We start from the raw sequence: 27,055 nt of genomic DNA, 5'->3' as shown, positions 1-27,055 counted from the left end.
CTTCAGATGTATTAGAAATTCCCCTCGTACTAAGAGTTTTCTAATTTTTCTTCTTTTTCTTACCTTATTAAAAAAAGGAAAGAAAAAAAAAAAAAAAAAAGACCAACTAAAAATTCTTTCATATGTAGACATTGATCAAAAGGAATGGTCCGAATGAAGTCATAATTTTTTTGGTTCTCCCAAGTCCCAACATTATTTAGCAAAGTAGCAAATGAAGGTTCGTTTACAAAGTTACAAAACATCGCAATTTCTGATATTTGTTCCGAACTATTTTATTGGGACCCTAATTTCTGCTGGACTTTTACAAGCAAAAGAGTCTAGCATTGGCCATTTTCTACATTCACATCAATTGTTAAATTTTGAGAAGGACGTCTTTGGTTCTTAGTTATTCTACGTAACCCCAATTATTGGAGGCAATTTTAAACGAGGAAGTTTAACTTTGAGCAAGTCAAGATCATACAGCTCTAGCTTCAATTATTAATAATTTTCTAAAATTAAGTTCAAGCCCAATTATAGTTCAATTTGAGATGAGAGTTATACATACGCCGCAAAAATAAATAATAAAATAGTTATTACTCGTCTATACAATATGCAATGTTTAGAAATAATGCATTGTAATTTTGGATGTCATAAACTCCTTTGTAAGACTATAATATATTTTGTACGTATTCTTTTTCTTCAAAATCAATATATGTTTACCTAATATTAATGATATCTAATAAAAGAATTGTATTTTATCGGGTAATACATTTTACACTCTACCACACACATTAGATATTTTAGCCTAACATATACAAAGTACTCCGTATATTAATAATAATAGAGGGTGGAGAGGATGAAAATAAAGAATACAAGTAATATAAAAGCAAATCGTATGATTCAAAAAAAAAAAAAAAAAAAAAAAAAAAAAAAAAAAAGGGCAAATCGTCAATTATGAGAGATGGGATAATATAACTACTCGTATTTATTTTAAACAGAGAACGCATAAACTTGATTTACAAGAGAGACATAAATTTAACTAAAACATTTTCAAGTGGGAAAACAAGTATCAAACTATCATCCAACTAAACTTAGTTTACAACTTTACATAGTCCAATACCATTGGCCCCATAGTATTTAAGTTGGTGGTGATGGGTTTGAATTATTTGGCATATGCCATTTATTATGGAGGCAAAAAATCTCAAAAATTTCAAGGTCTCAATACAATTATGCAATGAACATTGAAATAAATGGAAAAAGTTGTTAAAATTTAGATAGCATTATATTGCTTTATCATTTAGAAAGAATTATAATCCACTCATTATATTCATATTATTTTATAAGTCCAAAAGTTATGCTTTATCCTATTGTCTTGGAGATTCATACAAGACAAGTTAAGCTTTCACCATTAACTTAGCTTCATTGAACATCTTTCCTCCATTTTTTGTAGCACAATTCAAGCTTAATTTATTTCCAAATTAGTTAGTTATTATGATTATTGCGTGTTTTATTATTACCTTGCACGTCACATTTTCATATTGTTTGCCATTTTTGAGTGTGAACATTCTCATCAATTATTTGAATTATATAGTTGTTAACGTAATTATTAAATGTAACATGATGAAAATATGTCATTGCCTTAGCTTTTTAGTTTAGTTTGTTTCATTGTTTATATAATTGAGGTTATTACTTGCTACCCTTTGCATTGTTGATAAGAGTAGATATTATCATGGGCAATTGCATTACTAGAGATTCCGATCCTCCTCCTAAAGACGATGCCGATGCCGATGCCGATGCAAAGGAGAGTGGAGCTTTAGCAATTGATGCAACTTTCAGTTTGCCTTCTCCTTTACCAGAGTGGCCTTCAGGTAACTCATAACCGCTAGCTATTTTCTCTCTTGCTTTGATATCGTAGTAATTTGCATCATGTGATCTACACATAAATTAACGACTTGTTTGGTAGGTGGTAATAAACAATGAAATATTATTGAACGGTTGAACCTTTTCTTCACATAATCTATACTTTAGATTTATGTATGTAATTATGTACATTCTTCGTATTACTCCATTAAATTTGGAGCAACTCAATATTAGTTCATGTAATAGAGTTTGGCTAATTTATATTCTGTACTTCGTATTGTATTATATTTATATATTATATCAAAATTAATCTATTGACTGTTTCTAAGCTCACACCCCATTTCTTCTCTATAAATTGATGCATCAAACTCAACAAAAATTTAAATTGAGCTCAACCTTGTGTCACGTGCTAAGTGTACGGATTTTGCTAAGTTACTTTGTGTAAATTTGAGTGGAGTTTTGATTGAGTTTGACCTAAGGTTGTCGGGGAAAGTTAAACATATTTGAGAAGTTCGTTCAAGGAGTAAAATATCTCTTGAAGTATTAAATTACCCTAAATATACTACCTCCGTTATATATTAGTTGCAACTTTAGAATATTTTATATTTTCAAATAATACTCTAAATAGCAACTAATATTTAACGGAGGTAGTATATACCTCTTCAATCCTTCAATTCTCTAGGTTGCAAAACACTGATTTTGTGTCTAGTTCGTTCAACCTGTAATCACATCCTGTGGAACGTGGGATTGCCAATATCTAAGGTCATTGGTGTGACGATTTTGATTTATTATCCTCATTTAGGCTATGTTTTTCTCTCTTTAGTGTATTGAAAAATTGGTGTTGACCTAGAATATGGATTAAACTAGATCGTAATGGAAACACTTATCGTCCTATGAGCTGCAAATTTATTTTTTCAGTTTGCGGTCAAGTTAGTACAAAATCTTTATAATTCGGTGCAATTTCTACCCTACTCCTGGAGTACCGAAACAATCATAGATTTAAATTATGCCTAATATTTGCGTATTTGTTTTATAATTCGGCGCAATTTCTATCTTACTCTTCGAGTACCGAATCAATTTTTTTAAGTCAGAGTTGTTTTAAATTAGAAATAAAAAAAAAAAGCCATTAAACATTAGGCTTTTTAAGGTTTTGTTTGTTTGTTTATTTATTTATTTTATTTATTTATTTTTCCTATTTTAATAAAAAAAGTTATTGATGCTGAAACTGGTCCAAACTAGCCTGGTTCAGGTTTTGGATAATTTTATCGTTATGGTCTGTTTATGGTTTAGTATAGCCGATCAGGCTTCTTTGGGCCTTAAATTTTAAATTTCATATTTGCAATTTGCCCAATGAACAACCTTAAACTCTGGTGAACAATATAATACCACTTTAAACAAATCTATCCATAACTTTTATAGTACGTATGATGAAAATTATCTGTAATACTCTCTATTATTTAATTGCTCCAATTTAATAATTTAATTGTGCACGTATGTTAACTTTTCCTAATACTGTAATATCTTTAATTATCAATAAAAATAAGCTGTAAAAATGTAAAATTCAAAAATTATACATTGAGACGATTTCAACATATACTAAATGACTACTTTATTTTCTTATGTATCAATCACTAATGTTGGTTAAAATTAATTGTATGTATGAACAATGCCAAAAATTAAAGTCAAAATAGGAAACTTAAAAAAAAGGAAGGAGTAATAATACTCATAAAAAGGTACCAACTGTCTATCTTATCCAAAACCATAAGAAAGGAATCAAATCAAGCTAGAAAAGGAAGAATACAATTGGACATATCAAAAACAATGAATCATATGATGTGATTCATATCAAACATTTATGTGAGATTTATATAAAAAAAATCATGAATTACCTTTTAGGATTGATCATATTTATCAATAATAATTGATATTAAACAATAATTGCTTCAAAAACCATTCCTATATATAGCCCCAAATACCATTCACTAAGCTTCAAAAACACCGCACAATAAAACTACACCCACAAAGATATGTGTATCAACCCTTGTTTCCATATACTCATGTAGCTAGTCGAGCTTATAATTACATATCCGTGGGAGACATAGTGTTGGTCGGTGATGCCAAATATCTAGGGTCACGGGTGCTATTAGGCAATAATAGCTTTCAACAAAATAAAGTGGCAACACAACAAAAATAAGGAAAAGCCGTTATTTAGCTAGATGAGCTAATCTAGGACAAAGCCAAACAAACAAGGTGGAAAAATTCTTAATCAAAATTATTATTCCCAATTTTCTTTATTAAAGGGGATAATCATGTCCATGATTAGCTTATTTCTATAGGTAGGGTAGAAGTCTCCCAAAGGGGGACTACATTGTTCCCTAAATATGAGAAATTAAATTAATATTAATTTTTCTAATTAATATTAATTAAATGGGTGTCATAAACTCTCAAATTTTGTTGCTATTATCATTGATAATAGCATTAATCCTAGGCAATTGTCTTTGTTACAAACAATCCAAAAATCTTCCAAACATTGATGTTGTTTCAAGAAACACTTCAAATGATTCAAGTTTTGGTGATGTTTATCATCATAAGCTTAATGTTGTTTCAAGAAGAAACTTCCGAATTGATTCATCATCTTTCAATTTCCCATCTCCATTACCTTCATGGACGAATGGTAAATTTCCTTTAACTCCCTTTCTCTCATCTTGTTTAATCAATTTAGTTATTTTAATTTTTATCTATATATATTTTTTTAATTGAATCAAAACATAATATATATTTTGTTTGTATATGCATTTTGTGAGAAACTTTGTATGCTCAATTTTATAATGATTATATTTAATTATTTTCATTTGGGGTTCTAATAGGATGGTTTAATTTGATTTTATTATATAGTCTAATGTAAGAAATATGCACATGATACATAAGTTAAACATCTTTTCTGCATTGTAGTTTGAATGTCATAATATATTATTTGAGCTATAAAATGTAAGCATATTTTTTTTTTTTTGAAAGAAAATGTAAGCTACATTATTAAAAAAGCAAACAACAATAACTAAAGCAACTAAATTGCACTTTCAATTGAAATTTCATACAGAGCATTTAGTACTCCGTATATTATAATTGTATATATAACATAATTAAAAAAAAAAGATAAAAAAAAAAACAAAGATGGTAGGTATAATAACTCATTTGTTGTTGGTCTTGAGTTCAAACCTTGTGACATGAGAAGGGTGTCACGTAACACATATACTTTCTTAGGAAAACTGTTTAATATATTTTTCTTTGGCAAATAGGTGGCGGATTTGCAACGGGCACAATCGATTTTGGAGGACTAGTAGTAGCCGAAGTGACAAATTTCACCAAAGTATGGGCAACTTATAATGGAGGACCAGACGATGGAGGGGCTACATTTTTCGAGCCAATTGGGCTACCAGAAGGGTTTTATTTGTTAGGGTACTACGCCCAACCTAACAATAGACCTTTATATGGGCGTGTTCTAGTAGGCAAAGATACTAGTAATCCTGCTAATCCAACGTTAAAGTGGCCCGTTGACTATGCCCTTGTTTGGAGTAGCAAATCTCAAGATGTTAAAGAAGACACTCCTGGCTACATTTGGGCTCCTATACCAAAAGATGGGTACCAAGCTGTGGGTCTTGTTGTTACCTCCACGCCCGAGAAGCCGCCCCTAGAGAAGGTTCGATGTGTTCGATCTGATTTTACTACGTTGTGTGAACCCGACGATTGGGTATGGGGCAAAACTGGTGGTGTTGATTCTGATGAGTTTAACATTTTTGAGTCCAGACCTGTAAGGAAAGGAAAACAGGTACTCATAATCACTAGTAGTGTACACTTTTTATCTTTTTTCTATTCTAATAGTGTAACTATTTTCTATTTGAAATTAATAGTCAAACTAAATCTAAAACTCCATGTTAGTCAATAACCGTCAATTTATAGGTGATAATTTGTGCTCATATAGTCACATGTAAATAGGGAGTCCAATTCTACTATTCTTTTGGTTTCACATTTGTGTTAATATTTATTAAGATCCCATCATCCAGTTAGAATAATTTAAAAATATGTTTTTGTATATAAATGGCACATAAAAATGTTGGACAAAAATTTTGCTTTATAAATGAGCTGAAAAATGTTTTAGCTAGTCGAAACAAAATATTTTGTCCTAAGAACAAGTAAAAACATTGGTAAAAATGTAAAACATAATAAGTGAAACAAAAGATTTAAATTTGTTATAGTAGTATCAAAACAATAATGATTAATTAGCATTCTTATCACTACAATACTTGCCAAAATCTTAATTTAGTTTAAAATTAAATCATTTTAAATCCAGTGCAATGACTAAGACAATGGAGAATGTTCTATGTACAACCGGTTGCACTTTATGCACATTACACTTGATATTATCTCTTTGATCATCATGTGCATTTGCTACCTTGATTGTTACCCTGCAAAGTACAATAATAACCAGTTGTATGGTAAAAATCCTCGACAATTGTGATATTGCACCAGTGCACCACTAATCCTTTCAAGTTTCAAATTTTCTCTTGATTGTCATAAACTAGCTTAAATTGTAATGCTAACATGTTGATTGAAACATAAACAGGCATCAGCAGTGAGCGCAGGCACATTTTTGGCTAAAAGTGGTGGAGGAACAACAGTGGAAACTCCTCTCTTAGTCTGCTTAAAATATGCCCTAAAAAACAACACTTACATGCCCAATTTACAACAACTTGAAGCACTCATCAAGACCTACGCTCCTAAGGTATACATTCACCCAAAAGAAGAATATCTACCTTCATCAGTTGATTGGTTCTTCCAAAATGGAGCGTTATTGTACAAGAAAGGTGACGAGTCAAATCCGGTCCCTATTGATCCCTCGGGCTCTAACCTCCCCCAAGGCGGCACCAATGATGGCGAATATTGGATAGACCTTCCAAGGGATAAAAACGAAAGGGAGAGAGCCAAGAAAGGTGACATGGGATCAGCCTGCGCGTATTACCACATTAAGCCTATGCTTGCAGGAACATACACTGACTTAGCAATATGGCTGTTTTACCCATTTAATGGACCGTCAAGAGCTAAAGTCGGGTTTTTCACCATACCATTAGGGGAAATAGGGGAGCATGTAGGAGATTGGGAACATATAACCTTAAGAATTAGTAATTTTAATGGTTTGTTAATGAAGGTGTTTTTTTCACAACATGCTGGGGGTGAATGGGTGTACCCTCCTGACCTTGAATTCGGCGATGGTAATAGAATTCAAGGGTATGCTTCATTGCACGGCCATGCTAATTACCGGAAAGCAGGGGATGTTCTACAAGACGGGAATGAAGAAGGGACTGATAAATTTGTCGGAATAAGGAATGATACTGATAAGAGCAACAATGTATTTGATACCGGGGCTAATTACAAGATCATCTCCGCGGATTATCTAGGGACAGTTACTGAGCCACCATGGTTGAATTACGCTAGAAAATGGGGTCCTATGATTACTTATAATATAAACGATGAAATTAATAAGGTCGCGAAATTGTTGCCTGGGAAGCTTAAGGATAAATTTCTTAGCTTTATTAAGAGCTTGCCTGCCGAATTGCTGGGGGAACAAGGGCCTACTGGTCCTAAGATGAAGAGGAATTGGGATGGAGAAGAGACAGTTTAAGTGTTACTTTGCTTGTTTTTATAGATCTTGATTCTTGAACTTGTTAATAGAGTGATCTTTGATTAATTTCCTTTAAAGTGAAGTTCATGTATGAAGATTGGAAATAATGTTCACTTTTTCAAAGAAAAAATTGAATTTGGTTTTAAATTCTGCTATGTAATAATAGTTTCTCAAATGATAGTATATGTAGCAAACCATTTTTTACAAAAAAAAAAGGGGGAAGAATTTCAATTCAAAGATTTAAAATATGCCCATCATCAAGGACATCAACTACAATATTTAAAAACTGCTATTGCATTGTTTGGTAAAAAAATTTAAAGGGGTGTTACAAGCCAATAAACCAATAAGATAACTATTTTATGAACTTCTCTTCCAATTCTAGTAAGTTCGATAACGGAAAATGATTTTTTAGGACTTAGCCATTAGTTTCTACTCTTGGTTTGTATGGTATCATTCGAGAGCCTAGTAGCCTCTCATTAGCTAAATTTAACCACATGAATAATATACATCGGAAGATAAAAAATGAACGGATGGAATAACATTAAATCAAACGTTAATTACACCAATTTACATGTTATTATTTCATATATTCATACATCAATACAATTTTAAAAATGCTTATATAATTTTTTATTTTTATTTTTATTTTTATTTTTTTTTGGTTTTATACAAGTATATATCTGAAGGGAGGATAAATCTATATCATCACTATTCACTAATAAAATTTCTAGTTGTCCGATTGTATCTTTAATCAGTAACGGTCAAAACTGAATTTGGCGCCTCTATAAATTCAGTTAAGTAACAAATTTAGATAAGAGTATCAGTCTCAGTAGTAGTAGCAGTAGTAAAAAACAATGAGCACATCCACTCAATTTCTTTCTCCTTTCATTTACCAACCTCTGAAAACCCCTAAAACCCTAACCCTAATTTTCAATCCCAAATTTCCCCAATCTCATAATTCTCAAATTAACCCCAAAATTATTCAATCCCAGAACAAACCCATTCGCAAAAACCCTAGAAAAAGGTCTTATGGAAGCTCAAGAAGGTCAGTTATTAAGAAAACATTCATTCAGGAACAAGTGGTTTTTACTGCTCCGATTTCCGATGACCCGGAAGTTGGGATAATTGGTGGCGGAATGGCGGGTCTTATGTGCGCTCTAAATTTGGAGAAGAGAGGGATTCGTTCTACTGTTTTCGACACGGTTGGTTAATTTCTATTTTCTATCTTATAATGTTTTAATTTGAATTAATTTTGGTCTGATATAAAATTGATTGTATTTTTTCTTTTGATGATTTGGGGAATGTTTCTGGGTATTGATAATAATTAGTTATGTTTTAAATTGAATTAATTTTGGTCTAAAATACGTTGATTGTATCGTTTTGATAATACAGGGAAAGATATTTATACTACCTCCGTTTTAAATTATTTGCAACAATTAGACATTTTATTATTTGCAACGATTTGACATGAAGTGTGAGTAGAAAATGTCTAGTCGTTGCAAATAATTTGAAATAGAGGTAGTACTTAAATTCATACCTATAGGCAATATTTCATTTTGGGCTTATTAGGAAAATGAAAATGAAAATGAACACAAATTGATGCATTATTAATGATATCTTGCTCAAAAATTTGATACTTCTTACTGATGATTGCCCATTGAAGTTCTGAGTTCTTGATAGTTTTCTGTCATAGGGAATGCATGGTTTGGGAGGGAGGATGGGAACAAGAATAGTTGAACCTAAGCACTATGTTTTCGACCATGCTGCTCAATTCTTTACTGTCGGCGATATGCGGTTTGGTGAGTTGGTCAATGGATGGATTGAGAAGGGGCTTGTACAGCAATGGCAGGGTACAGTTGGAGAAATTGAACCCGGGGGTCGATTTTCTCCATTGCCTGCTTCTCCACCACGATATATAGGTGTCAATGGAATGCGTACACTGGCTGATTCAATATTGTCCGAGGTGATTATGTTTGCTGTTTCACTACAACTCTTTTCCTACTATGCTATTTACTTATAATAGATGCATTTTAATTGCTGGTTGTCACTTGTCAGTATAGTCAGTATATGTATATCTCTTCCATTCTCGTTGATATTTTTGTAATGTGTGACATAGCATCTCTCTCCTGATGAGGGTATTGAATTCCATCAGGTGATGGTAGGCTTGTTAGCACCTAAGTCTTAGATCAAAGATTACACCTGAATACCTTTTTCATTATATTCACTGTTGATTGAGTGTTGACAATTTGTGTCATCATTGAACTCTTGCATATCAAATTATTTAGAGAAGTTAGTAGACCCACTAACCAAAGACTTGGAGTATGTGTATGTAGGAAATGACAAATACATTGTAACATCTATTTGTACGGATTTTTTTTGTCAACAACTACATTTTAAGTTACCACTTTTGCGAACAACTACCTTTTACTTTAGAATTTGTGAATAACTACCTTATATTGAATTTTTATTTTGGTACCACTACCAGTTGACGGATTCCGACAATATTTTTGTTACTTCCAAATTGAGAGCCCTAATTTATAATTGAAGAGTAAGAGAAATGTTTTGGAGAGAATTCGATGTGAATTGGGAGTAAAATAAGCAAATTGAAACCACAAATGCATGTTGGAATTATATTATATTAGCCCCAAATTGAAAACCCTGATCTAATTTGGGTGTAAATTAGGCAAATTAAAACCGAAAAGCATTAATATGGGGTTTAAATTAACTAGATATAACATTAAGGTGCTTAAAATAGGTTTTAATGGAGTCTAATCTATGTAATTAAAGTTAATTTTGTTTAAAATCGTTGAATGTGGGTCTTACTAACGGAAATTTTGACGGAATCCGTCAAATGGTAGTGGTACCAAAACGAAAACTCAATATAAGGTAGTTGTTCGCAAACTTTAAAGTAAAAGGTTGTTGTCCGCAAAAATGGTAAATTAAAAGGTAGTTGTTGACAAATTTTCCTATTTGTACATACAGAGTATATGTAACCCCCTTTATCCCAAATTTTTTACACTTTCTATAACATCTGTCTCAAATTAGTTTTTACACTTGTAGTAAAGAAAGGTTATACTATTATTTTAATACATCTTTTCTCATTCCTAGAAAGTTGTGGTCTTACGCCCTCTCATTAATTTATTATTTTTTTTTTTAAAAAAAAAAGCTTTTTCCATCTCAACTACTTTATTATAAGAGAAAACTCTCCACTTTCTTCCACTACATCCACTTTTTTTTTCAATAAAATAACAAATGATAACCAAATAATGATCCCACCTGAAACTATGTGTCTTGATAAGTGTCGAAAGTGATTTAGATACCACCTTTAGGTGCATATCTACAAGAGGGTGCTTACAGCTTTACATATATAACTCCTCTCATTTCCATAGCTTACACTAATTGATGTAGGTCAAATATTAATGAGATGACCGTCTAACTTCATTTGGCCATAACTATCATTTTATTTTATTTGATATAAGTATCTTGACTAAAGTATCTAGGTATGTTATGCTATCTAAAGTGGTGTCAAATTGTATCAAGACAAATGTTTCACTGACAAAGCCTATAACTAGCCTCATCATATTGAAAGAGAAAAAAACTACTCCCTCCATTTACAAATAATATTTCTGTTAGTTTTGGACTTGCATATTAAGGAATTTAGTACGCTTAGGTGAAATTGTGATGGAAAGAAAGTGGAGGGATGCACATCACATGGTTTGTGTGTATAAATTTTCATGTTAAGTAACATGAAGATTTTTTTGTGGACATCATAAAAAGGAATATAGAAAGATTTTTTATGGATGGAAATAGTACAATCATTCAACCCACCTTGAGTTTCCATTGTTAACCACCCCACCATTCTTACTTCTTTCTTTCTTTCTTTATATATTAGTACCTTCATTCAATTCTTGTCCCTGTTTTACTGCTACTTCCTTTGGTAAAAATATCTACCTTCTTTGTTGTGACACTACAAAAAGTTGACCCCCCAATTTCTTATTGGTATAAGCAATTCTATACTGCTCTTTTACTTTTCTCTGTAAAGGCTATAATGATTCATCATTCATTTTGCAACTGTAGGGATGAAAATGGATTAGATGAGAGCCCTTCATTTTGAAAGAGAAAGAACATACTTGGATTAATCTTTGGAAGGGCTTCAATAATTTTAAATATTTATTGATGGAAACCTTTCAGGTACTTATAAAGAATATCTTTAGCTCTTATCATTTTAAGCTGGATGATCAAGTTCAAGTTACCACTCATAATAATCACATATTATGTGCTGCATTTGAAAGGATTCTTTGAAAGAGTGATAATGTTGATTGCGAACCACTTCCCACGTGTAATGATCCTTTTCACAATGCCGTCGTGGTTATGCAATGTTCTTACAAAATATAAGCCAACCTTGTGTTTAAATATTTTAGGTGTAATGCAAGACAAGAACATGTTGGAAATTATAATGTTAATTGGAGTCTCTTAAGTAGATCCTTTCCTGTTTCAGCAAACTAATGCATCGTCAACAAAAACAGAATTATATGATTTTAGTCATACTCATATCAATCTATCTCATACTATGCACATCTCTAGTTCATCAAATTGATCATACCCATATACAGTAAGGCACCAGGAAGGATAAAATGAAGTTTACTATTAAATTTGTCAATGATCTTTTCTGTTGCTCTATGCCGCTGTTAACATCTGGCCTTATACTTATCTTTCTTCTCTCCTTTTCCATTAGATTGGCATGGAATAGTTTGCAAAAGATTGTATTACATGTTGTCAGATCCAATTCAGACTTTTGTTTTCATTTTATGTCTTCACTCAGTCATTCTACTTATTCAATTAATTTAACTAATTCTTGAACTTGTGCAGGCAAAAATGGTTGAAGTTGTTAGGCCATGTTGGATCAGTACACTAGAGCCATTTAATGGGATGTGGCATTTGAGTGAGAATGGAAAGCCACGTGGAAAATTCGATGCTATTGTTATTGCACACAATGGTGACTTTTGCAGCCTTTGTTTCTTTTGTTTATTTATTTTTTACTTCCCTTCAGCACTATATCGAATTACAATCATATCCAAGTAACTTTTAAAGAAAACATCCATCTGAGGTTCACTTGACATTCTGAACGAAAAAGTCCATGAAGAGATAAATGGCAATCTTGACTTATGATTTAGGCGGAAGAGGTGTTAATATGAAAGAAACAATCATTTCTTGAATTATTTTTATTCTTGTTGTTAATTGCTTACCCATAAACTGTAGAAAAAATTGTTCAGTTAATTCTGAATTGTCGTGTTAAGTCTATGGTCATTTTGCTTGATATGCTTGTAGTTTGTTGAAGTCATATCGATTTTTGTACTGCAAACCTGTGACCTGTGGTGATCAATATCGAATAATTTCGGCTATGGCTGTTTCCAGAATTCTTATTTTGAAGGTCTTTTCCAGAATTCTATCAATAGATGATTGTTGTTTTTCCTTCTATTATTGGACATTTTCTATTAATAACAATTTAATATTTCATCCTGACGCTTATTAACTTTGGCTTCAGATTGTTTAGTAGATGGAATGGTTGAAATTACAACTTTGAGATATTTTTCTTATGGCTCTTTTTAGGCTTCACTAGCTCTTGGTATATGCTGGCAATGAATCTTTTCAATATTCTACTTTGTCATCAGGAAAATGTGCAAATCGCTTACTCGCCCATTCAGGCTTGCCACTTATTGCTAAACAAATGAAGGTGTGATGAATTTCCTTTGTTTTTTTTTTTTAAAAAAATTTTATTTTACTTTTTTTTTTTTTTTTTTTTTTTTTTTTTTGGGTAGGCTTACTTTTTTCAGTTGGTGCTCATTTTTTATTGTTTGCCTGATAAATGTTTCATTATTCTGGGACCTACATTATGAGATCAAACTTGTACTGTAGACTAGCAACTTCCTGTATTTGATAACGCAGTACATATTTTTGCAGAGATTAGATTTGAGCTCTATTTGGGCCCTGCTTGCAGCATTTGATGACCCTCTTCCTTTGACTTCTACCTTTGAAGGAGCATTTGTAAATGGAATAGATGCTTTGTCATGGATGGCCAACAACTCTGCAAAATTGTCATCTACCCAAATTGGTCCTCATTGCTGGACTTTCTTCAGTACAGCAGCTTTTGGAAAACAGAACAAGGTTCCACAGGTTTGTTATGCATTGAATTGTGGAACATGTTAGTACAAATTTGACTTTCTGGGAAATCTATGACTCTGCTCAAAGTTTATATTAAGAGCTTTGAATTCGCTTCTCGTGTAGGCTCTGAAAAATTAGCAAACTAAAGACACACATGAGTTTATGTGACAACTTGTTACTAAGGATTTGTTTGGTTCAACTTATTTTAACTTTTTTCTTTGTCTTACTTCAGACAAATAAAGTTGAAATAAGTTTAGTAAGTTTTGTTAAGTTCAGACAATAACTTTTTTTTAAGATTTTTTTTTAAGACTTAATAATTGTTGATAATTTTGCACACAAATAAGACAATTTCAGACAAAAATAAGTTCATATAATGTCACTATGTCAGATAAGTTCAGACAAAATAAATTTATCAAACAGAGCCTAAAACACCCCTCTCCTCCAGAAAATATGTTCATGTTTCTGGAACTTTTTTTAATACTTGTATTAAGTGAAGTTAGTGTTTTTAACACTCAGTTGCTGAACAAGACTTTGATGGTTAAGATTAGAACTGCTATATTTCTATTATTCCAATATCTGTTATCTTTTACTGTAGCCTGATCAGTTATCTTGCCGTATACATATGTCTAATACTCTAATCTGTCCAATCTAATTTATATTTGATTGTTAATAACCTTAAGCTGTCAAGGGAATGCTCTATCGCTGACTCGCTGAGTTAAATCCCTTGCCTGCCCCCTTTAAGATCTAGAACTAACTGATCCTAAGCCAAGGGGTGAGGAACTCTACATCAACTTCCATCATTGTCAATTTTTAGTTACATTATTTGAACCCAGTTTTGAGAATTTTGTATGGTCCTCTGACTTCTTGGTTTGTATACAAGTTACCAAGCCATGGGGATGATGCTAGAGTGTATGAATTGTTCAGTTAATCTAACTTCACAAAGTATCTCTCTGGCCCAGTTGAACGAACTGGTATAGTTGGAAAAGTTCCTACTGAGATATTTCTCAGTTGTAGTTGAAAAGGCTTAATTAAATTCCTCTCTAGATGTCCCCTACTTTTTGTGTGTTATCAAGTCATAGGTATGTCCATTGCAGGTGTAAGGTTTCTAGCATATTAAATTATCCTTTTACTTTATTCTTATCAGTGCTTGATTTTGTAATCTTTACTTTTGTTAATAACAGTGTTGGGTAGTCAGATAGTATAATGTTATTATGTTAAGAGTAGTGACATTTTGCGATGGGTCTTATATACGATATCAATGTACTTTTTCAGGATACAACATATAAAATGAATGCCAATATTGTTATTAGTGTACTAAGCTCCTAGTTATATTATGGTTACTCATATGAAGTATATCTTACCCAAATCAACGAATTACAAATGCATGCTATTAAATTGTTGATGTTTCTATAATAATGCTTCAGAGCACCATCGACCCTTCCATACAATAAAAGAATACGACTTGTGACATTGTTATGCAAAAATCTGAAATGGACATTAGTTTGACCAAGCGCTCTTTGATGCCTCAATTGCATTTCACTATATGGCCTTGCATAGAGCTATAAAGATGATCACTCACTGCACCTTGTGTCTTAGCTCCTCATGCATGTTGCATCTCACCTTTTCACACATTTTTTGTCTTTGTTGCTGAATAATAATTTGTCTACTATTAGGAAAACATTCCAAGTGTCACCGCAGAGAAGGTAACAACACAGATGCTGGAGGGTGTTGAGATTGCATTAGGGCTCCCAAAAGGATCACTGAAGAAACCTAGTTATACCAAGGTGCAACTATGGTAAGGAACTAATAGAGAATATTAAAAATTCCTTGTTCATGCATGTTTATTGACAGCTGCTAATGCTATATGAGAGCCTTGATATATTAGAAACTAGCATACTTCCTTCGTTCTCTTTTAGTTGCAACTTTTTAACTTTCACACTTGCCAGTGCATAATTTCAACCCTTTACATCTCTAATTATGGATAAGTTGTACAAAAATTTGTTATTGTGAAAATATAAATCAGGTTGAATCTAACAAGATCCCACATGATTATATTTTCCCTTACTTATAAATCAACAAAGTTGATCAAATGGGAGAACATAAATAGTGAAATCTTGCATATTTTACTGTCTGAATTTATTTTGTTTTCTTATCCATTTGAATGAACTGAATTACCTAATATAAATGACACAAATCATTTGTATTTTGAGGGCGGTGAGGGCCTGAGGGGTAGATGACTGGAGCATAAAATGGAACGGAAAAAAAATATATATATCAAAGTTGATACTAAAACCTTGTTTTCTTGGCTTCAGATGAAAAGGGTATGTGAATTACTTGTTTTCAATGTTTCTTATTATGTGGCTTCAGATGAAAAATGGATGTGAATTACTTGTTTTCAATGTTTCTTATTATGTCGACAGATTACTGCAAAGAAATTGTTATTCTTACTGCAAACAAATTGTTATTCTCCATTTTCCAAGCCCAGTCAACGAAGTGCCATCCCACAAAAAATATAATCGTAAACTTTGCTTCTATAAAATGGTATGACATGGTCTAATTTCAATGAAATCATGGATATTCTGACATTTGAATTATTACGAATTAGTTGTGAATGACTCAATTGCCAGAGGTTTTATTTTGCTGTGTAAATAGGAAACGATCGTACTGTATTGTGTATTAGGCTGAGAGTCAATTGGAAAAGGCCTCTCTGTTATTGTGGTATAAGGATGGCTTACATCCATCATACTCCACCCCAGCAGCCTCTTTGGAAGCATTGACGCGTACAACGATGTAGCGCGCCTTAATCTATCCGGCCTTCTTGTCATTAAATTTTTTTTTTTCCCTCGTCTTGCTTACTTATAATTTTCCCCCTGGTGTTTTGAAATTGATCACAATTTAGACTTGCTATGAAGAAACTCAATTCATTAGGATTGAAACAAACTTTGTGTTCTTATTTTATTGATGGATATGCAAAGGCAATAGTTGGCTGATATTCTCTAAGACTAAGCATGCAAAGAAATGTGATCACTGCAATTATCTGTCACAAAAATATGATAATGTTTATTGAATGAGTTTCAAGTTATGGCTTAGCGGTCATGCTTCATTTTCAAACTGTAGTTTTTCACTTTCTTTACTAGGAATTTGAAGCTTGATTGAACAAGCAGTATTAATTATTTCTGTAATCTGCAGGGGTGCAGCTCTTCCAACCAATACTCCAGGCACTCCATGCATCTTTGATCCTCAAGGAAGAGTTGGTATTTGTGGTGATTGGCTGCTGGGTTCAAGTCTAGAAGACGCTGCTCTCAGTGGCATGTCAATGGCTAGTCATGTAAGCATAAAATCATCACTTAAATCATTCTCACTTGACATTTGATATTTTGTCTAACATCAGTACTAAGTTTGGAGGCGTGTAAGCTATGGAGTATCAACTACTCACCCTGCCCCTATATGATTCTCACACTTGCCATTTTCGTCCATTTTAATTACATTGTCCCACTTCAATGGACCCACTAATATTATATTACCTCTCTTACCCTACTAAAAGTTATGGTCCCACACTCTATCTCATTAAATAAAAAAAATTCCGCCACTCTCTCATCACATCTACTTTTCTATTAAAATGTACTTCCTCTGTCTTTTTTAAAGTGACATACTTTTTTTTTTTTTTTTTTGGAAATATTCTATTCTACTATTTTTAATTATATTCATTTCTCTTTCAGTCACACTACTATATTTTAAATTATTTCTCTCTCATCATTGTCCCAACTCCTACATTCTTAATTAGTTCTCGCATCTCACATCCTACTATTTAAATCTCTAAAAAAAGCTGCCCTACCTATACACCCTATATATTTTTCTTAAAACTCTGTGTGAGCTTGGGTCACTTAAAAAAAAACGGAGGGTGAAATAGATAAGCAAACATCTTATCACCTAAACATTGTGCAAACCTTTCTGCGATGTTTTATTTGGGATGGAGGGAGTGCAACTTATATGTCAATCCTGCTCAAGTTTAAATGCATGTGAACATCAAACAATGAATTTGCTGGGGTCTATGAGATATATATAACTGAAAACCTTCACGACATGCGGTGCTTTTTATTTCCATCTTGACTTACACCTGGGTTTAATTTTGAATTTGCAGATTGCAGACTATTTTCAAAGTGATGGAACACATGCAGAGGATTATGCAATTGGCTTGCACAATGTATTTCAACAGATACAAGGACACGACATTGGGCGGTTTCCTGGTTTAGAACCTAAAGACCTGGTAAATTAATCTTATATCGTGTTCCAAATTATCTATGTGATTCTTGTAGAGGATCAGAATTCCTGGAATTTTTAGTGTTGTGTTTGCTACTGCTGCATGTTTTTGTTGTTGACACTGATGATAGCTGTGCATTCTTTATATTAATTTGCTGAGAGTAGGTGATGGGAGAACTTGTACAAACATATAGTTAGCAAACTTGGTCTAGAAGGATCAGTCTGACTTATTACAAGACTCCATTTGAAGCATGGACTCATAAGAGGTACGTTCTATATCTAAGCAATTTGATAAGTTTCGCTTACCTGAAGTAGGAATGTAAATCATATAGACTTCAGGACAGGGGCTTCTTGTGAAAATACGAACTATGATCTTTATAGTAGATTCAGCAAACCAAGATGTTAAAGACAATTTGAGAAGTTTTTAACAGCTAAACCAACTTGTTTTGGGCACATAGAGGTCATTGTCTAGCTTGAAAGTTTTATCTTTTGTTTTTCTGCCTTTATAGCATGAGATAGATGTCTCAGGAATTTTTTTTATTAATCAGTTACTTTCACAAGTTTTGTGAGAAACCAGTTAGCAATCCAGCATGACATAAGAAATGGTACTCATACGATTAAATTTCAAACACACTGCATCAAACTGTGTCAAGGAAAAGTTGTAAGAGAACTATGAAATTATGTACCATCTAAGAAACTAAGGATGTTGTATTCTTTCCGTTTCAGCTTCTCAAAACGTGTGTACTAGGATACAACATAACAGCAGATGAGTATCAGGGTGTACACCACACCCATTTTTCTCACCCACCAGAGGCAATATCAATATTCCATCACTGATGTTCATTGTTATGTTGATATCACTAATGGCAGCCTTTCCCATGCATGCTTTCTTGCAGGGTCCCTTGAGGATGTTTCTTGATGAAAAATTGATCTACTTCAGTGAATTTTTGGATATACAAGCATTTTCAAGCAGACTCACTTTTTGCAAGAGTTTAAGCCCTTCGTTACATGCTTGCTTTTGGGCTCTCTATGAAGCTCGCCGTAAAGGCTTTCTTCGTTTGCTAATCTACACAGTCGGCGCAGTTTTAATTTCGTTGATTCGTCAACGGAGTTCAAATGACATCTCATATTTCTGGTTGCTTCATAGTTCATCCCTATTATCTTTCCCTAGCTACTTGCCGTATTTGTAAAGTCCTGCGTACTTGGGTTTCTCCTGCTCATTGGCTGGCTGTGGGAGCTCGTCGCCGATGTTTTCTGTATTTGTCCTTTTAATTTGGTCTTTGTTTGGTTGGTTAGTTTGTTTATCAGCTCTTCTTGTAAAAGAAAAAAAATTGCAATTCCAGTCCTAGACTGTTTGCTTTAAAACGATCCCAACTTTTAGGTGTATCTTTACAAAATGGTTCACGTAAAATTAACTTTTTTTTTGAGGGAACACGTAAAATTAACTTGATAAACTTCAAATTGGTTAATATGACCACTTCTTTTGAACCCCAAAAAAAAAAAAAAAAATAATAATAATAATAAATAAATAAAATAAAAAATGGTACTAAAGTGTAAGAGTTTTTTTTTTTTTTTTTTTTTTTTTTTTTGGAATAAAAAGTGTAAGAGAGTATAAACTACCTTAAAGGGACACTTTTTCATTGGATGTTTCAATCTATAATTTATAATCTATATTAAAGTGAGTTCTTAAGAAAGTATGTGTTATATGGAACCTTTCTCATGCACTAGAATCATGCCACATCATTCACAGTTTTTATAGTTTTTGGACTCATGACCAACTATAATTAAGCTATAGGTCTTACCATCTTTTGTTTATACTTTCATATTTAACTCAAATTTAATATATCTGACTTTGGTTGGAATTATTTATTTTGTATTCTTTTTGTAATAATTTAATGACTATTGGGGTGAGTAGTCACTTTTAGGGCATGAGCACTTTAGTCAATGGTTGAAATTTCTACATTGTAAACATGAATAGAATTAGTTGTGAGGATATTAAAGTTCACATGCTTGAATGTGAATCTAATTTCTTAGTTTGGGTTGATTAAATGGACTCAAACTCATTAATAGTCGGGCCTAGTTAAATCATCATGCGATTCTTTATTGTGTTTTATTTTGTGATTCTTTAATTTTTTTTATTGTGGTAAGGTGATTGCCATGACAAACAATCCTCATGCAAGTTAATTAAACCCAAATTACCAAATTAGTTTATCAAGGGTAGTGTGAATGGCATTGAAAATATTCACCCTTAAAAGTTTCTATAGTGGAATTTGATCTCAAAAGAACTACTTGTTGAAACAACTTCTTGCATAATCATAAATGTTAACCAGTTGAGTCAAGACCAAGCCTAGGTAGGCTTGGCTTGAGCTTGAAGCTCGTCAAGTGAAGGCTCGAGGCTCGATCAAGGCTTGAAAAGCCCAAAATCAGCAAGACCCAAATGGTGCCCATAATCATAGTTTCAACAACAATTAAATTTTGCTTTTACAACTCTTACATTCTATCACTTGCTCCAAACTTTCGATGAGGGACTATTTTTTTTCTTAACTTTTGTTGGTTCATCTTCTACATAACATGAATGAAAGCTCTAACACTCAGAGAGGACACAAACTAGAGTTTTGGAAATTATTATTAGTTCCTAAGTCCTAAATATGAAACAAAAGTTTATGTTACTGATTGATTTATTACAAAAAAAAAAATTAATAATATATATATATATATAAATTCGAGCTTGTTCACGAGCTTTTGAGCCGAATCCAAATTCAAGTCGAGTCCATTCGAGTCGAGCCTATACTGAGACGATTCTCAAGCAATGCACGAGCAGGCTTGGCTCGTTAACACCCCTGACATTTAGTGGTAGTTTTAATTTTAGACATAAAACATAGTATAGTTAAGTATTGAACAAACACGCTGATGATAAAAAGACTAATTGGAGAACTAGTTCATCAATGAAATATAGAGGAGAAAATGGAGCACATCAGCGTATCCAACTCAATAAATATCTCACAATTGACCATTTAACTAGTTCTCTACTTACCCTAATTTGATACTCCATCCGTGCCAAAATAATGTTCCAATTTAGAGTTTTTTTATGAGACAAATTTGATTAAAGTAGAAAACATTATTGTAGAACAGGTGGAGTAATATTTACCACCCTAACACCAGCACACAAAAAATATCAAACCATTCAATTTCAAACATAGATTTATCATCCCTCTTCCAAGGAAAGTTCTTACATATTTTTTTTATTATTTTTTTTTTGAAGATTGAGTTGAATGATCTCACATTCTCACTACCCAAGTGGACAAGGCTATAGTAGTCTCAAACAGCTCACCTCAAAAAAGCTCAATATTACCACTTCTCCCATTTCCCATTTCTTAAATATCAATCCCACCCACCTCCACCCCCTTTTCTCCTCATTACACGGTTAGCCCAAATCTAGCCCATCTCCCTTCTCTCTCTGCCACCACCATTTTCACTTCTTCTCGTTCTTCCTCAAATTCTCAATCTCATCCTCAAATTCACCAAAATCCCAGATCAATTCCCTCAAAACCCATCAATTTTCCACCATTAAAATGAGAATCAGAAGATCTTTAACTTCCTCTGTTTCCCCTTCTTCTCCTCCAACCCCTTCACCTTCACCTTCTTCCTGTTCTTCCTCTTCTTCTTGCTTCTCATCTCACTCTACTATCTCAACTCACTCTCTTTCTTCCTCCTCTAACTCCACCTCCTCTTCTTCCTCTCCTCTTTCCGCCGCCAATCCCCGCTGCCACGGCCTCGATCTACTCGTCAAGGCCGTCTACTACGTTGCCGGGTCTGTGATCGGTGTTCCCTATATTCAAAGGCGGGTTATTCGTCGTCGTAAGCCCGCCCTTCGATTTGCTAATCTTGTCATCAATTCCGATCAAAATGATGTTGGGGATTTAGTTGAAGGTGATGAGAATGTTGTTGATTTTAAAACTACTGATTTGATCGAAATTCCGAAGAAGATTAATAAGAATAGTAATGCTGCCAAGAAGCCGCAAAAGCGAAGATCAAAGGCTGTACCCTTGAAATACAATGACTCTGTTCTACAGGCTTTGAAACCGAGGGATCGGCGAAGAAGAAGATCGATTAAATGATTGAATCTTTGTGGGTTAAGATCTGGTTAGTGATCTGGGTTTTTTTTTAATTTTTAAAATTGATCTTTAATTAGATCATAATGCATTGGTGATAATTGGGTATTTTTGTTGTATTATTAGTTTATATAATATATCACTTATATATTGTATTAATCAATCAAATTTAGCTTTGATTTAGTTTGATGGGTGTTGGAATTTTACTATTCTTTGTTGAAAATCCATGGAAAAAAAATAGGTTTCTACTGTAGTATAGATGAAGGTAGAAGTAAAAGATGCAATTTTGATTTAGAATTTTATAGTAATTGATGTTTAATTGGTAGAATTTTTATGGGATTTCTCAATTGTTATGAAAAATCCATGATTTTGGAGGTTTTATACTTGTTTTTTATCTTTTGATGATTGAATTGCTAGATTTATGGATTAGAATTTGACAGATTTTTGCTGTCGGTGACTTGTATTATTGGTCTGAATTGGCAGTACTATTTTTAGAGCAGTAATTTGTGTTGCTATGAAAGTGCAAATTTTATGAATTGTTGGTGGTTTTAATTGTCCAAATTCTCTCAAAAGTTTTGTTTTTGGTCCCGTTCTTTTTATTGTATTGTTCCTTATGACTGATTCATGTTAGCCGAGCCCAAATCATTTTGGGACTAAGGCCTTGTTGTTGCTATCTCAAAATTTTGTTTTTCATCTTGATCTTGCATTTTTACTCCTTGTGGAAAAAATGATACACTTGTAATCTGTAGCTTTTCTGTTAAAGGAGAAAATCTCTCTGTAGAATCGGCGCTGGCAGTCCAGCTACACAGGTTGACGCTTAGGAGTAGGGGGAAGGTAAGGGAATCTCCACTCCCAAGCATTAGTAGAGATATTGAGACTCAGAAGCTTGTTATCTGTTGTTAAAGAGCATTGTCTTTTGAAAGTTTCAGGACCTTTATATTGTACAGATTTTCATGTTCATTTCAGACCTTTGATGTTGTTTGAGAACTTTTGCTGTGATTTTATGACCAACAACCTTTTAATTTGTTCTGAAGCTTGAGGTTAATCAGTAAGTTGTTTTGATTTGTAAGTTAAGCACTTGAGAAATTGAGTTTGTGAGTTCCAGATTTTCATTTTATAGCTGGCTGAAGTTAATCAGAAAGTTGTTTTGATTTGTAAATTGAGCATATGAGAAGCTGAATTTGATGCTGAACTGGTTGAAATGATCTAATGTTTGATCAAGTATTTTGTAAATGAATTTGTACTCGAATTTTGGGTTTGCTGGAAATGTGCAACAATTCAGGTCAATTTTTGTAGTGTACCCCCCTTTAAACCGCACGTGTGCTGCACGCGGTGGTAGAAGGCTAGAAGCACTATTTTAGAGCAATCAATATTGAATTCTAGCACCACCCAATATTTTAGAGCAATCAATATTGAATTCTAGCACCACCCAATCCGCCTCATCGATAATATGGAAGCAAACTCCAAATAATATGAATGATTGAATGGCAGATATTTGACGGGCACTATATAATAACTTTGCAAGCATATTACTCATTTTAATCATTCATGCAGTATTAAGGTTCTTTGAGCTCTTATGCATATTTTAAGTCTTATTTCTTGTCCTTGGCCAATGTTTGATCCAAGATTTGTGGAGAAGGGTGGCATTGTTATGGTTATTGGTAATATTACCTCCGGTTCATATTATATGCAACTTTGGAATTTCGAATTTTTTATATATCACAAATAATACACCAAAGTTGCATATAATACAAACCGGAGGTAGTATAGTAACAGATCATTTCAAACTATATAAGGTTAATTTAAGATAACCTCAACCAGTGAATGTCTCAAAATAAACGAATGACCTTGATTTACTGATATAGCAAATCTCTTAAGAAAAATTGATTCTAGTCACCAAGGCCATGTGGCACGTTCTGATTGGCTCCGTTTTTAATAAATAAATCAGCCATTAAAATAAAACTATGAAACGGAGAGAAACCAACATAACAGTATCCTGCCAAAAAAAACTAACCTTTGCTATTTCTATTGTGCTCTTTCCCATATAAAATTAAAAAATCGAACAACATATTCGATTTACTTGTGTTTGTAAGTATTGGTTTTCTCTCATTAGATCTCCTGAGTTTGCAATGAAACATTACACGACTCGTATAAATAGTCGAAAAGATCAATATGATCACGATTCTCTGTTGTCCGATTTTCTTCCTGGTCTTTCTTTTACCATATTTTTTATGAAAACCTTAGCGTTAAAACTCTGTTCAAGATTAGACCTGCTGTTCCTGAACCTGTATCACATCTTCGTATTTGTCATTATGATATAATATCATCTTGCTTCATTTACGGCCCTTGTAATGGACTCTTCCTTGTAACATTGAGGAGAGCTGATACTGATGATCAAGTAGGTGAAACCGTGTTTTTGCTATGGAACCCGGCTACTAGAGAAGTCTTTAAACTCCCTGATACAGATGGTATTGAAAGCTCGCGTGCCGGAGTTGGGTTTGATGATATAACTAACAATTACAAGGTTGTTAATTTTGATGACACGATGAATTCCAGCGTCGTACAATTGTACTCCCTTGCTGAGAATTCTTGGAGGCAGGTTGATGCCGGTTTTTATTTTGGTGGCCAGCCGCCGGAAACATCTGTGTCTGATCCTACTTCTAATGGTCGTATGCACAGCTGGATATTGAATTATGAAGTTGGATACGATCTTAGTTGTTCTCTTCTTTCTTTCGACATGGCTGATGAGGTCTTCGTGGAGACTCCTTTGCCTGATGAAACAAGTGAACTTCATCGTGCCTTCTTGCAACAGAGCTCCAACGATAAGTACCCTACCTTATATAATTTTGATGACGGCAGTTGTATAAAAGGTATAAGTATTTGGGTTCTAAAGGAGTATGGTCCGACAGGATATTGGACCAAACAACATTATATCAGTCTTCCCACGGAGTAAGTTTAGGCCATGAAGTAGTGTTATGGAAAAACGAGGGAGTTTTGTATATCAATTGTCAAGATCCTGACATAATGAAGTGGTATCGAAATCAAGATGAAATAACTTTGTATAATTTGAGGACACAGGAAAAGAAATCACTCCATATTCCTGCATACCACGGTATTATTGGTTATACAGAGAGTCTAGTTTCGATTGCAAAATGTGTGCGCCAACAACCAGAGCATGGACCTAGAGGAGGAGTACTGCAGCAAGAAGATTCATCTCTTGGAATGAGCTTGATTCCGCGACAGAATGACATATTTAGTGGAGTAGAACAAGAGAATGCATCCCTTGAAATTCCCATAGTTCAAAGACAGAACGATGTGCCTAGAGGAGTACATCTAGAAGAAGAACATCAAGAGAATTATTCATTGTCCCTAGAAATGGCGGTCCAACAATCGTTACCAGAAGAAGATGAACTACTACATGAAGATGATGAGGATGACAATAAGTCATCCACAGACAGCACGTACTTTCCGCATAATAGAGAAAATCAGGAGCCACATAGTTATTGGGTTGATTATACAGAAGATGAAATCAAGTATTTTGAGAAACATCATGAGGAGATTAGGAGGTTATCTAAGCTGCCTTATTGTATACGTGAAGTCAACCAATCAATTAGTTCCAGGCCTTGTACATTTTAGTATTTTTATAAGGAGAAAATTAAATTTTTTTCATTTTCCATCCTTAATGAGTTTCAACCAATTGATGTTTAATTGGTAAAATTTTTATGGGATTTCTCAATTGTTATGAAAAATCCATGATTTTGGAGGTTTTATACTTGTTCTTTATCTTTTGATGTTTGAATTGCTAGATTTATTAATTAAACTTTTATGAAGTAAATGTCAAAATGTTCTGAAATGCAAATGCTTGATCAAGTGTTTTGTAAATCAATTTGTACTCTAATTGTGTGTTTGCTGGAACTGTGCAGCAGTTCAGATCAATTTTTATAATGTGCCCCTCCTTTGGTGCTCACATGTGTGCTGCACACGGTGGTAGGAGCACAATTTCAGAGCATGTATGCTGCTCGGGCCAACCGGAGCACCATTCAGGAGCAATCGATAATATCTAGCACCATCTACCCGCCTCATCACAAGGTTTCTTTTGACATAACTAACACTACTAGTTTATGTTGGGGACTTTGGGTTAAGTGCAGTGGAATCATACCCCTAATTAATAAGAATGATTAAATGGCAAAATTATCGACATGTACTCCAGTACATTTCCTCTGTTCTTAACAAATAACACCAACCCTTGGGTGTATACAAACCTCCCTGAAACAACAGTGGTATTCGCCCATTTGCTTTTGTAATTTTCATACACGAACAAGACTGAAGTTAAAGAAACGCCTTGGCCCTTGGGACAATCAACTTAAAAAAACACCACTATAATCAAATACGAATACAACGATTGCATGCAAAATCACACTTTCAATTACTTAATACCATCATAATTACAACTGTGAATACAACAATTATATGTTGAATCAAAGAATTTTACCACAGCAATAATGAAATGGAACGAGCAAAAGGCTGTATTCTTTTGGACTTGTATTTTAGAATTTAAGTTAATAAGTATTGCTAGGAAGAGGCAAGTTGTCTTATACCTCTTACATCAAGATATCATAATAGTTGTGCCAAATTAAAAGCACAAACATAATACTTATAAAAACATTTCAATATTTATTACCTAATTGAAATCTTAAAATATGCAGGAGTTCGAACTAATTGGTTGGTTGACTTCACGAAGACAATATGGCAGCTTGGATAGTTTTTCCCACTCTTTTTTTCTGAGAGGGTAAGGATATAACTCTTATCTCCATATCGGTGTCGTATTCTAGAAAAGGTTTTCCAAGAGGCACCTGGAACGCGCTGTCAGTGGACGAATCATCACTGTCTTCACCATTTTCTCGTTTTAGTTCTCCTTCAAGCTGCAGCAGTTGTTGATGCACATTTTCTACTGAAGAGTCCTCTTGATGATGCTCATGTTGCACTCCTGGTGGCGCATACTGTT

At 33.4% G+C, this 27,055-nt stretch overlaps 3 protein-coding genes across 4 annotated transcripts; all 3 read left to right on the top strand.

Moving 5' to 3' along the window:
- The first annotated feature begins 1,347 nt into the window (after window positions 1-1,347).
- LOC145576356 (hypothetical protein At1g04090-like) lies at window positions 1,348-7,748 on the top strand. Its single transcript, XM_081634124.1, has 3 exons — window positions 1,348-1,847; window positions 5,136-5,665; window positions 6,461-7,748. The coding sequence occupies exons 1-3, from the start codon at window positions 1,709-1,711 to the stop codon at window positions 7,514-7,516; spliced, it is 1,725 nt and encodes a 574-aa protein (XP_081490250.1). The 5' UTR covers window positions 1,348-1,708; the 3' UTR covers window positions 7,517-7,748.
- Window positions 7,749-8,327: 579 nt separating this feature from the next.
- Window positions 8,328-19,370, top strand: LOC145576355 (uncharacterized). 2 transcript variants are annotated; one of them, XM_081634123.1, is made up of 10 exons: window positions 8,328-8,718; window positions 9,210-9,479; window positions 12,386-12,512; window positions 13,189-13,250; window positions 13,478-13,690; window positions 15,352-15,473; window positions 16,868-17,006; window positions 17,820-17,945; window positions 18,104-18,204; window positions 18,835-19,370. In XM_081634123.1, exons 1-9 carry the CDS (start codon window positions 8,371-8,373, stop codon window positions 18,134-18,136), a joined length of 1,440 nt encoding a protein of 479 aa, XP_081490249.1. In that variant the 5' UTR covers window positions 8,328-8,370; the 3' UTR covers window positions 18,137-18,204; window positions 18,835-19,370. The 2 variants fall into 2 exon arrangements, with proteins under 2 accessions (XP_081490249.1, XP_081490248.1); XM_081634122.1 differs by having other exon boundaries at window positions 18,665-19,370.
- Window positions 19,371-22,052: 2,682 nt separating this feature from the next.
- On the top strand, window positions 22,053-25,003 carry LOC145575247 (F-box/kelch-repeat protein At3g06240-like). The gene is made up of 3 exons (XM_081633138.1): window positions 22,053-22,081; window positions 22,800-22,884; window positions 24,314-25,003. Exons 1-3 carry the CDS (start codon window positions 22,053-22,055, stop codon window positions 25,001-25,003), a joined length of 804 nt encoding a protein of 267 aa, XP_081489264.1.
- Window positions 25,004-27,055: the final 2,052 nt, after the last annotated feature.

Source organism: Chenopodium album, chromosome 13, assembly GCF_948465745.1.
Source record: "Chenopodium album chromosome 13, dcCheAlbu1.1, whole genome shotgun sequence".
NCBI classification, from domain to species: Eukaryota; Viridiplantae; Streptophyta; class Magnoliopsida; order Caryophyllales; family Amaranthaceae; genus Chenopodium; species Chenopodium album.
This window is presented reverse-complemented; position numbering and strand designations above follow the sequence as displayed.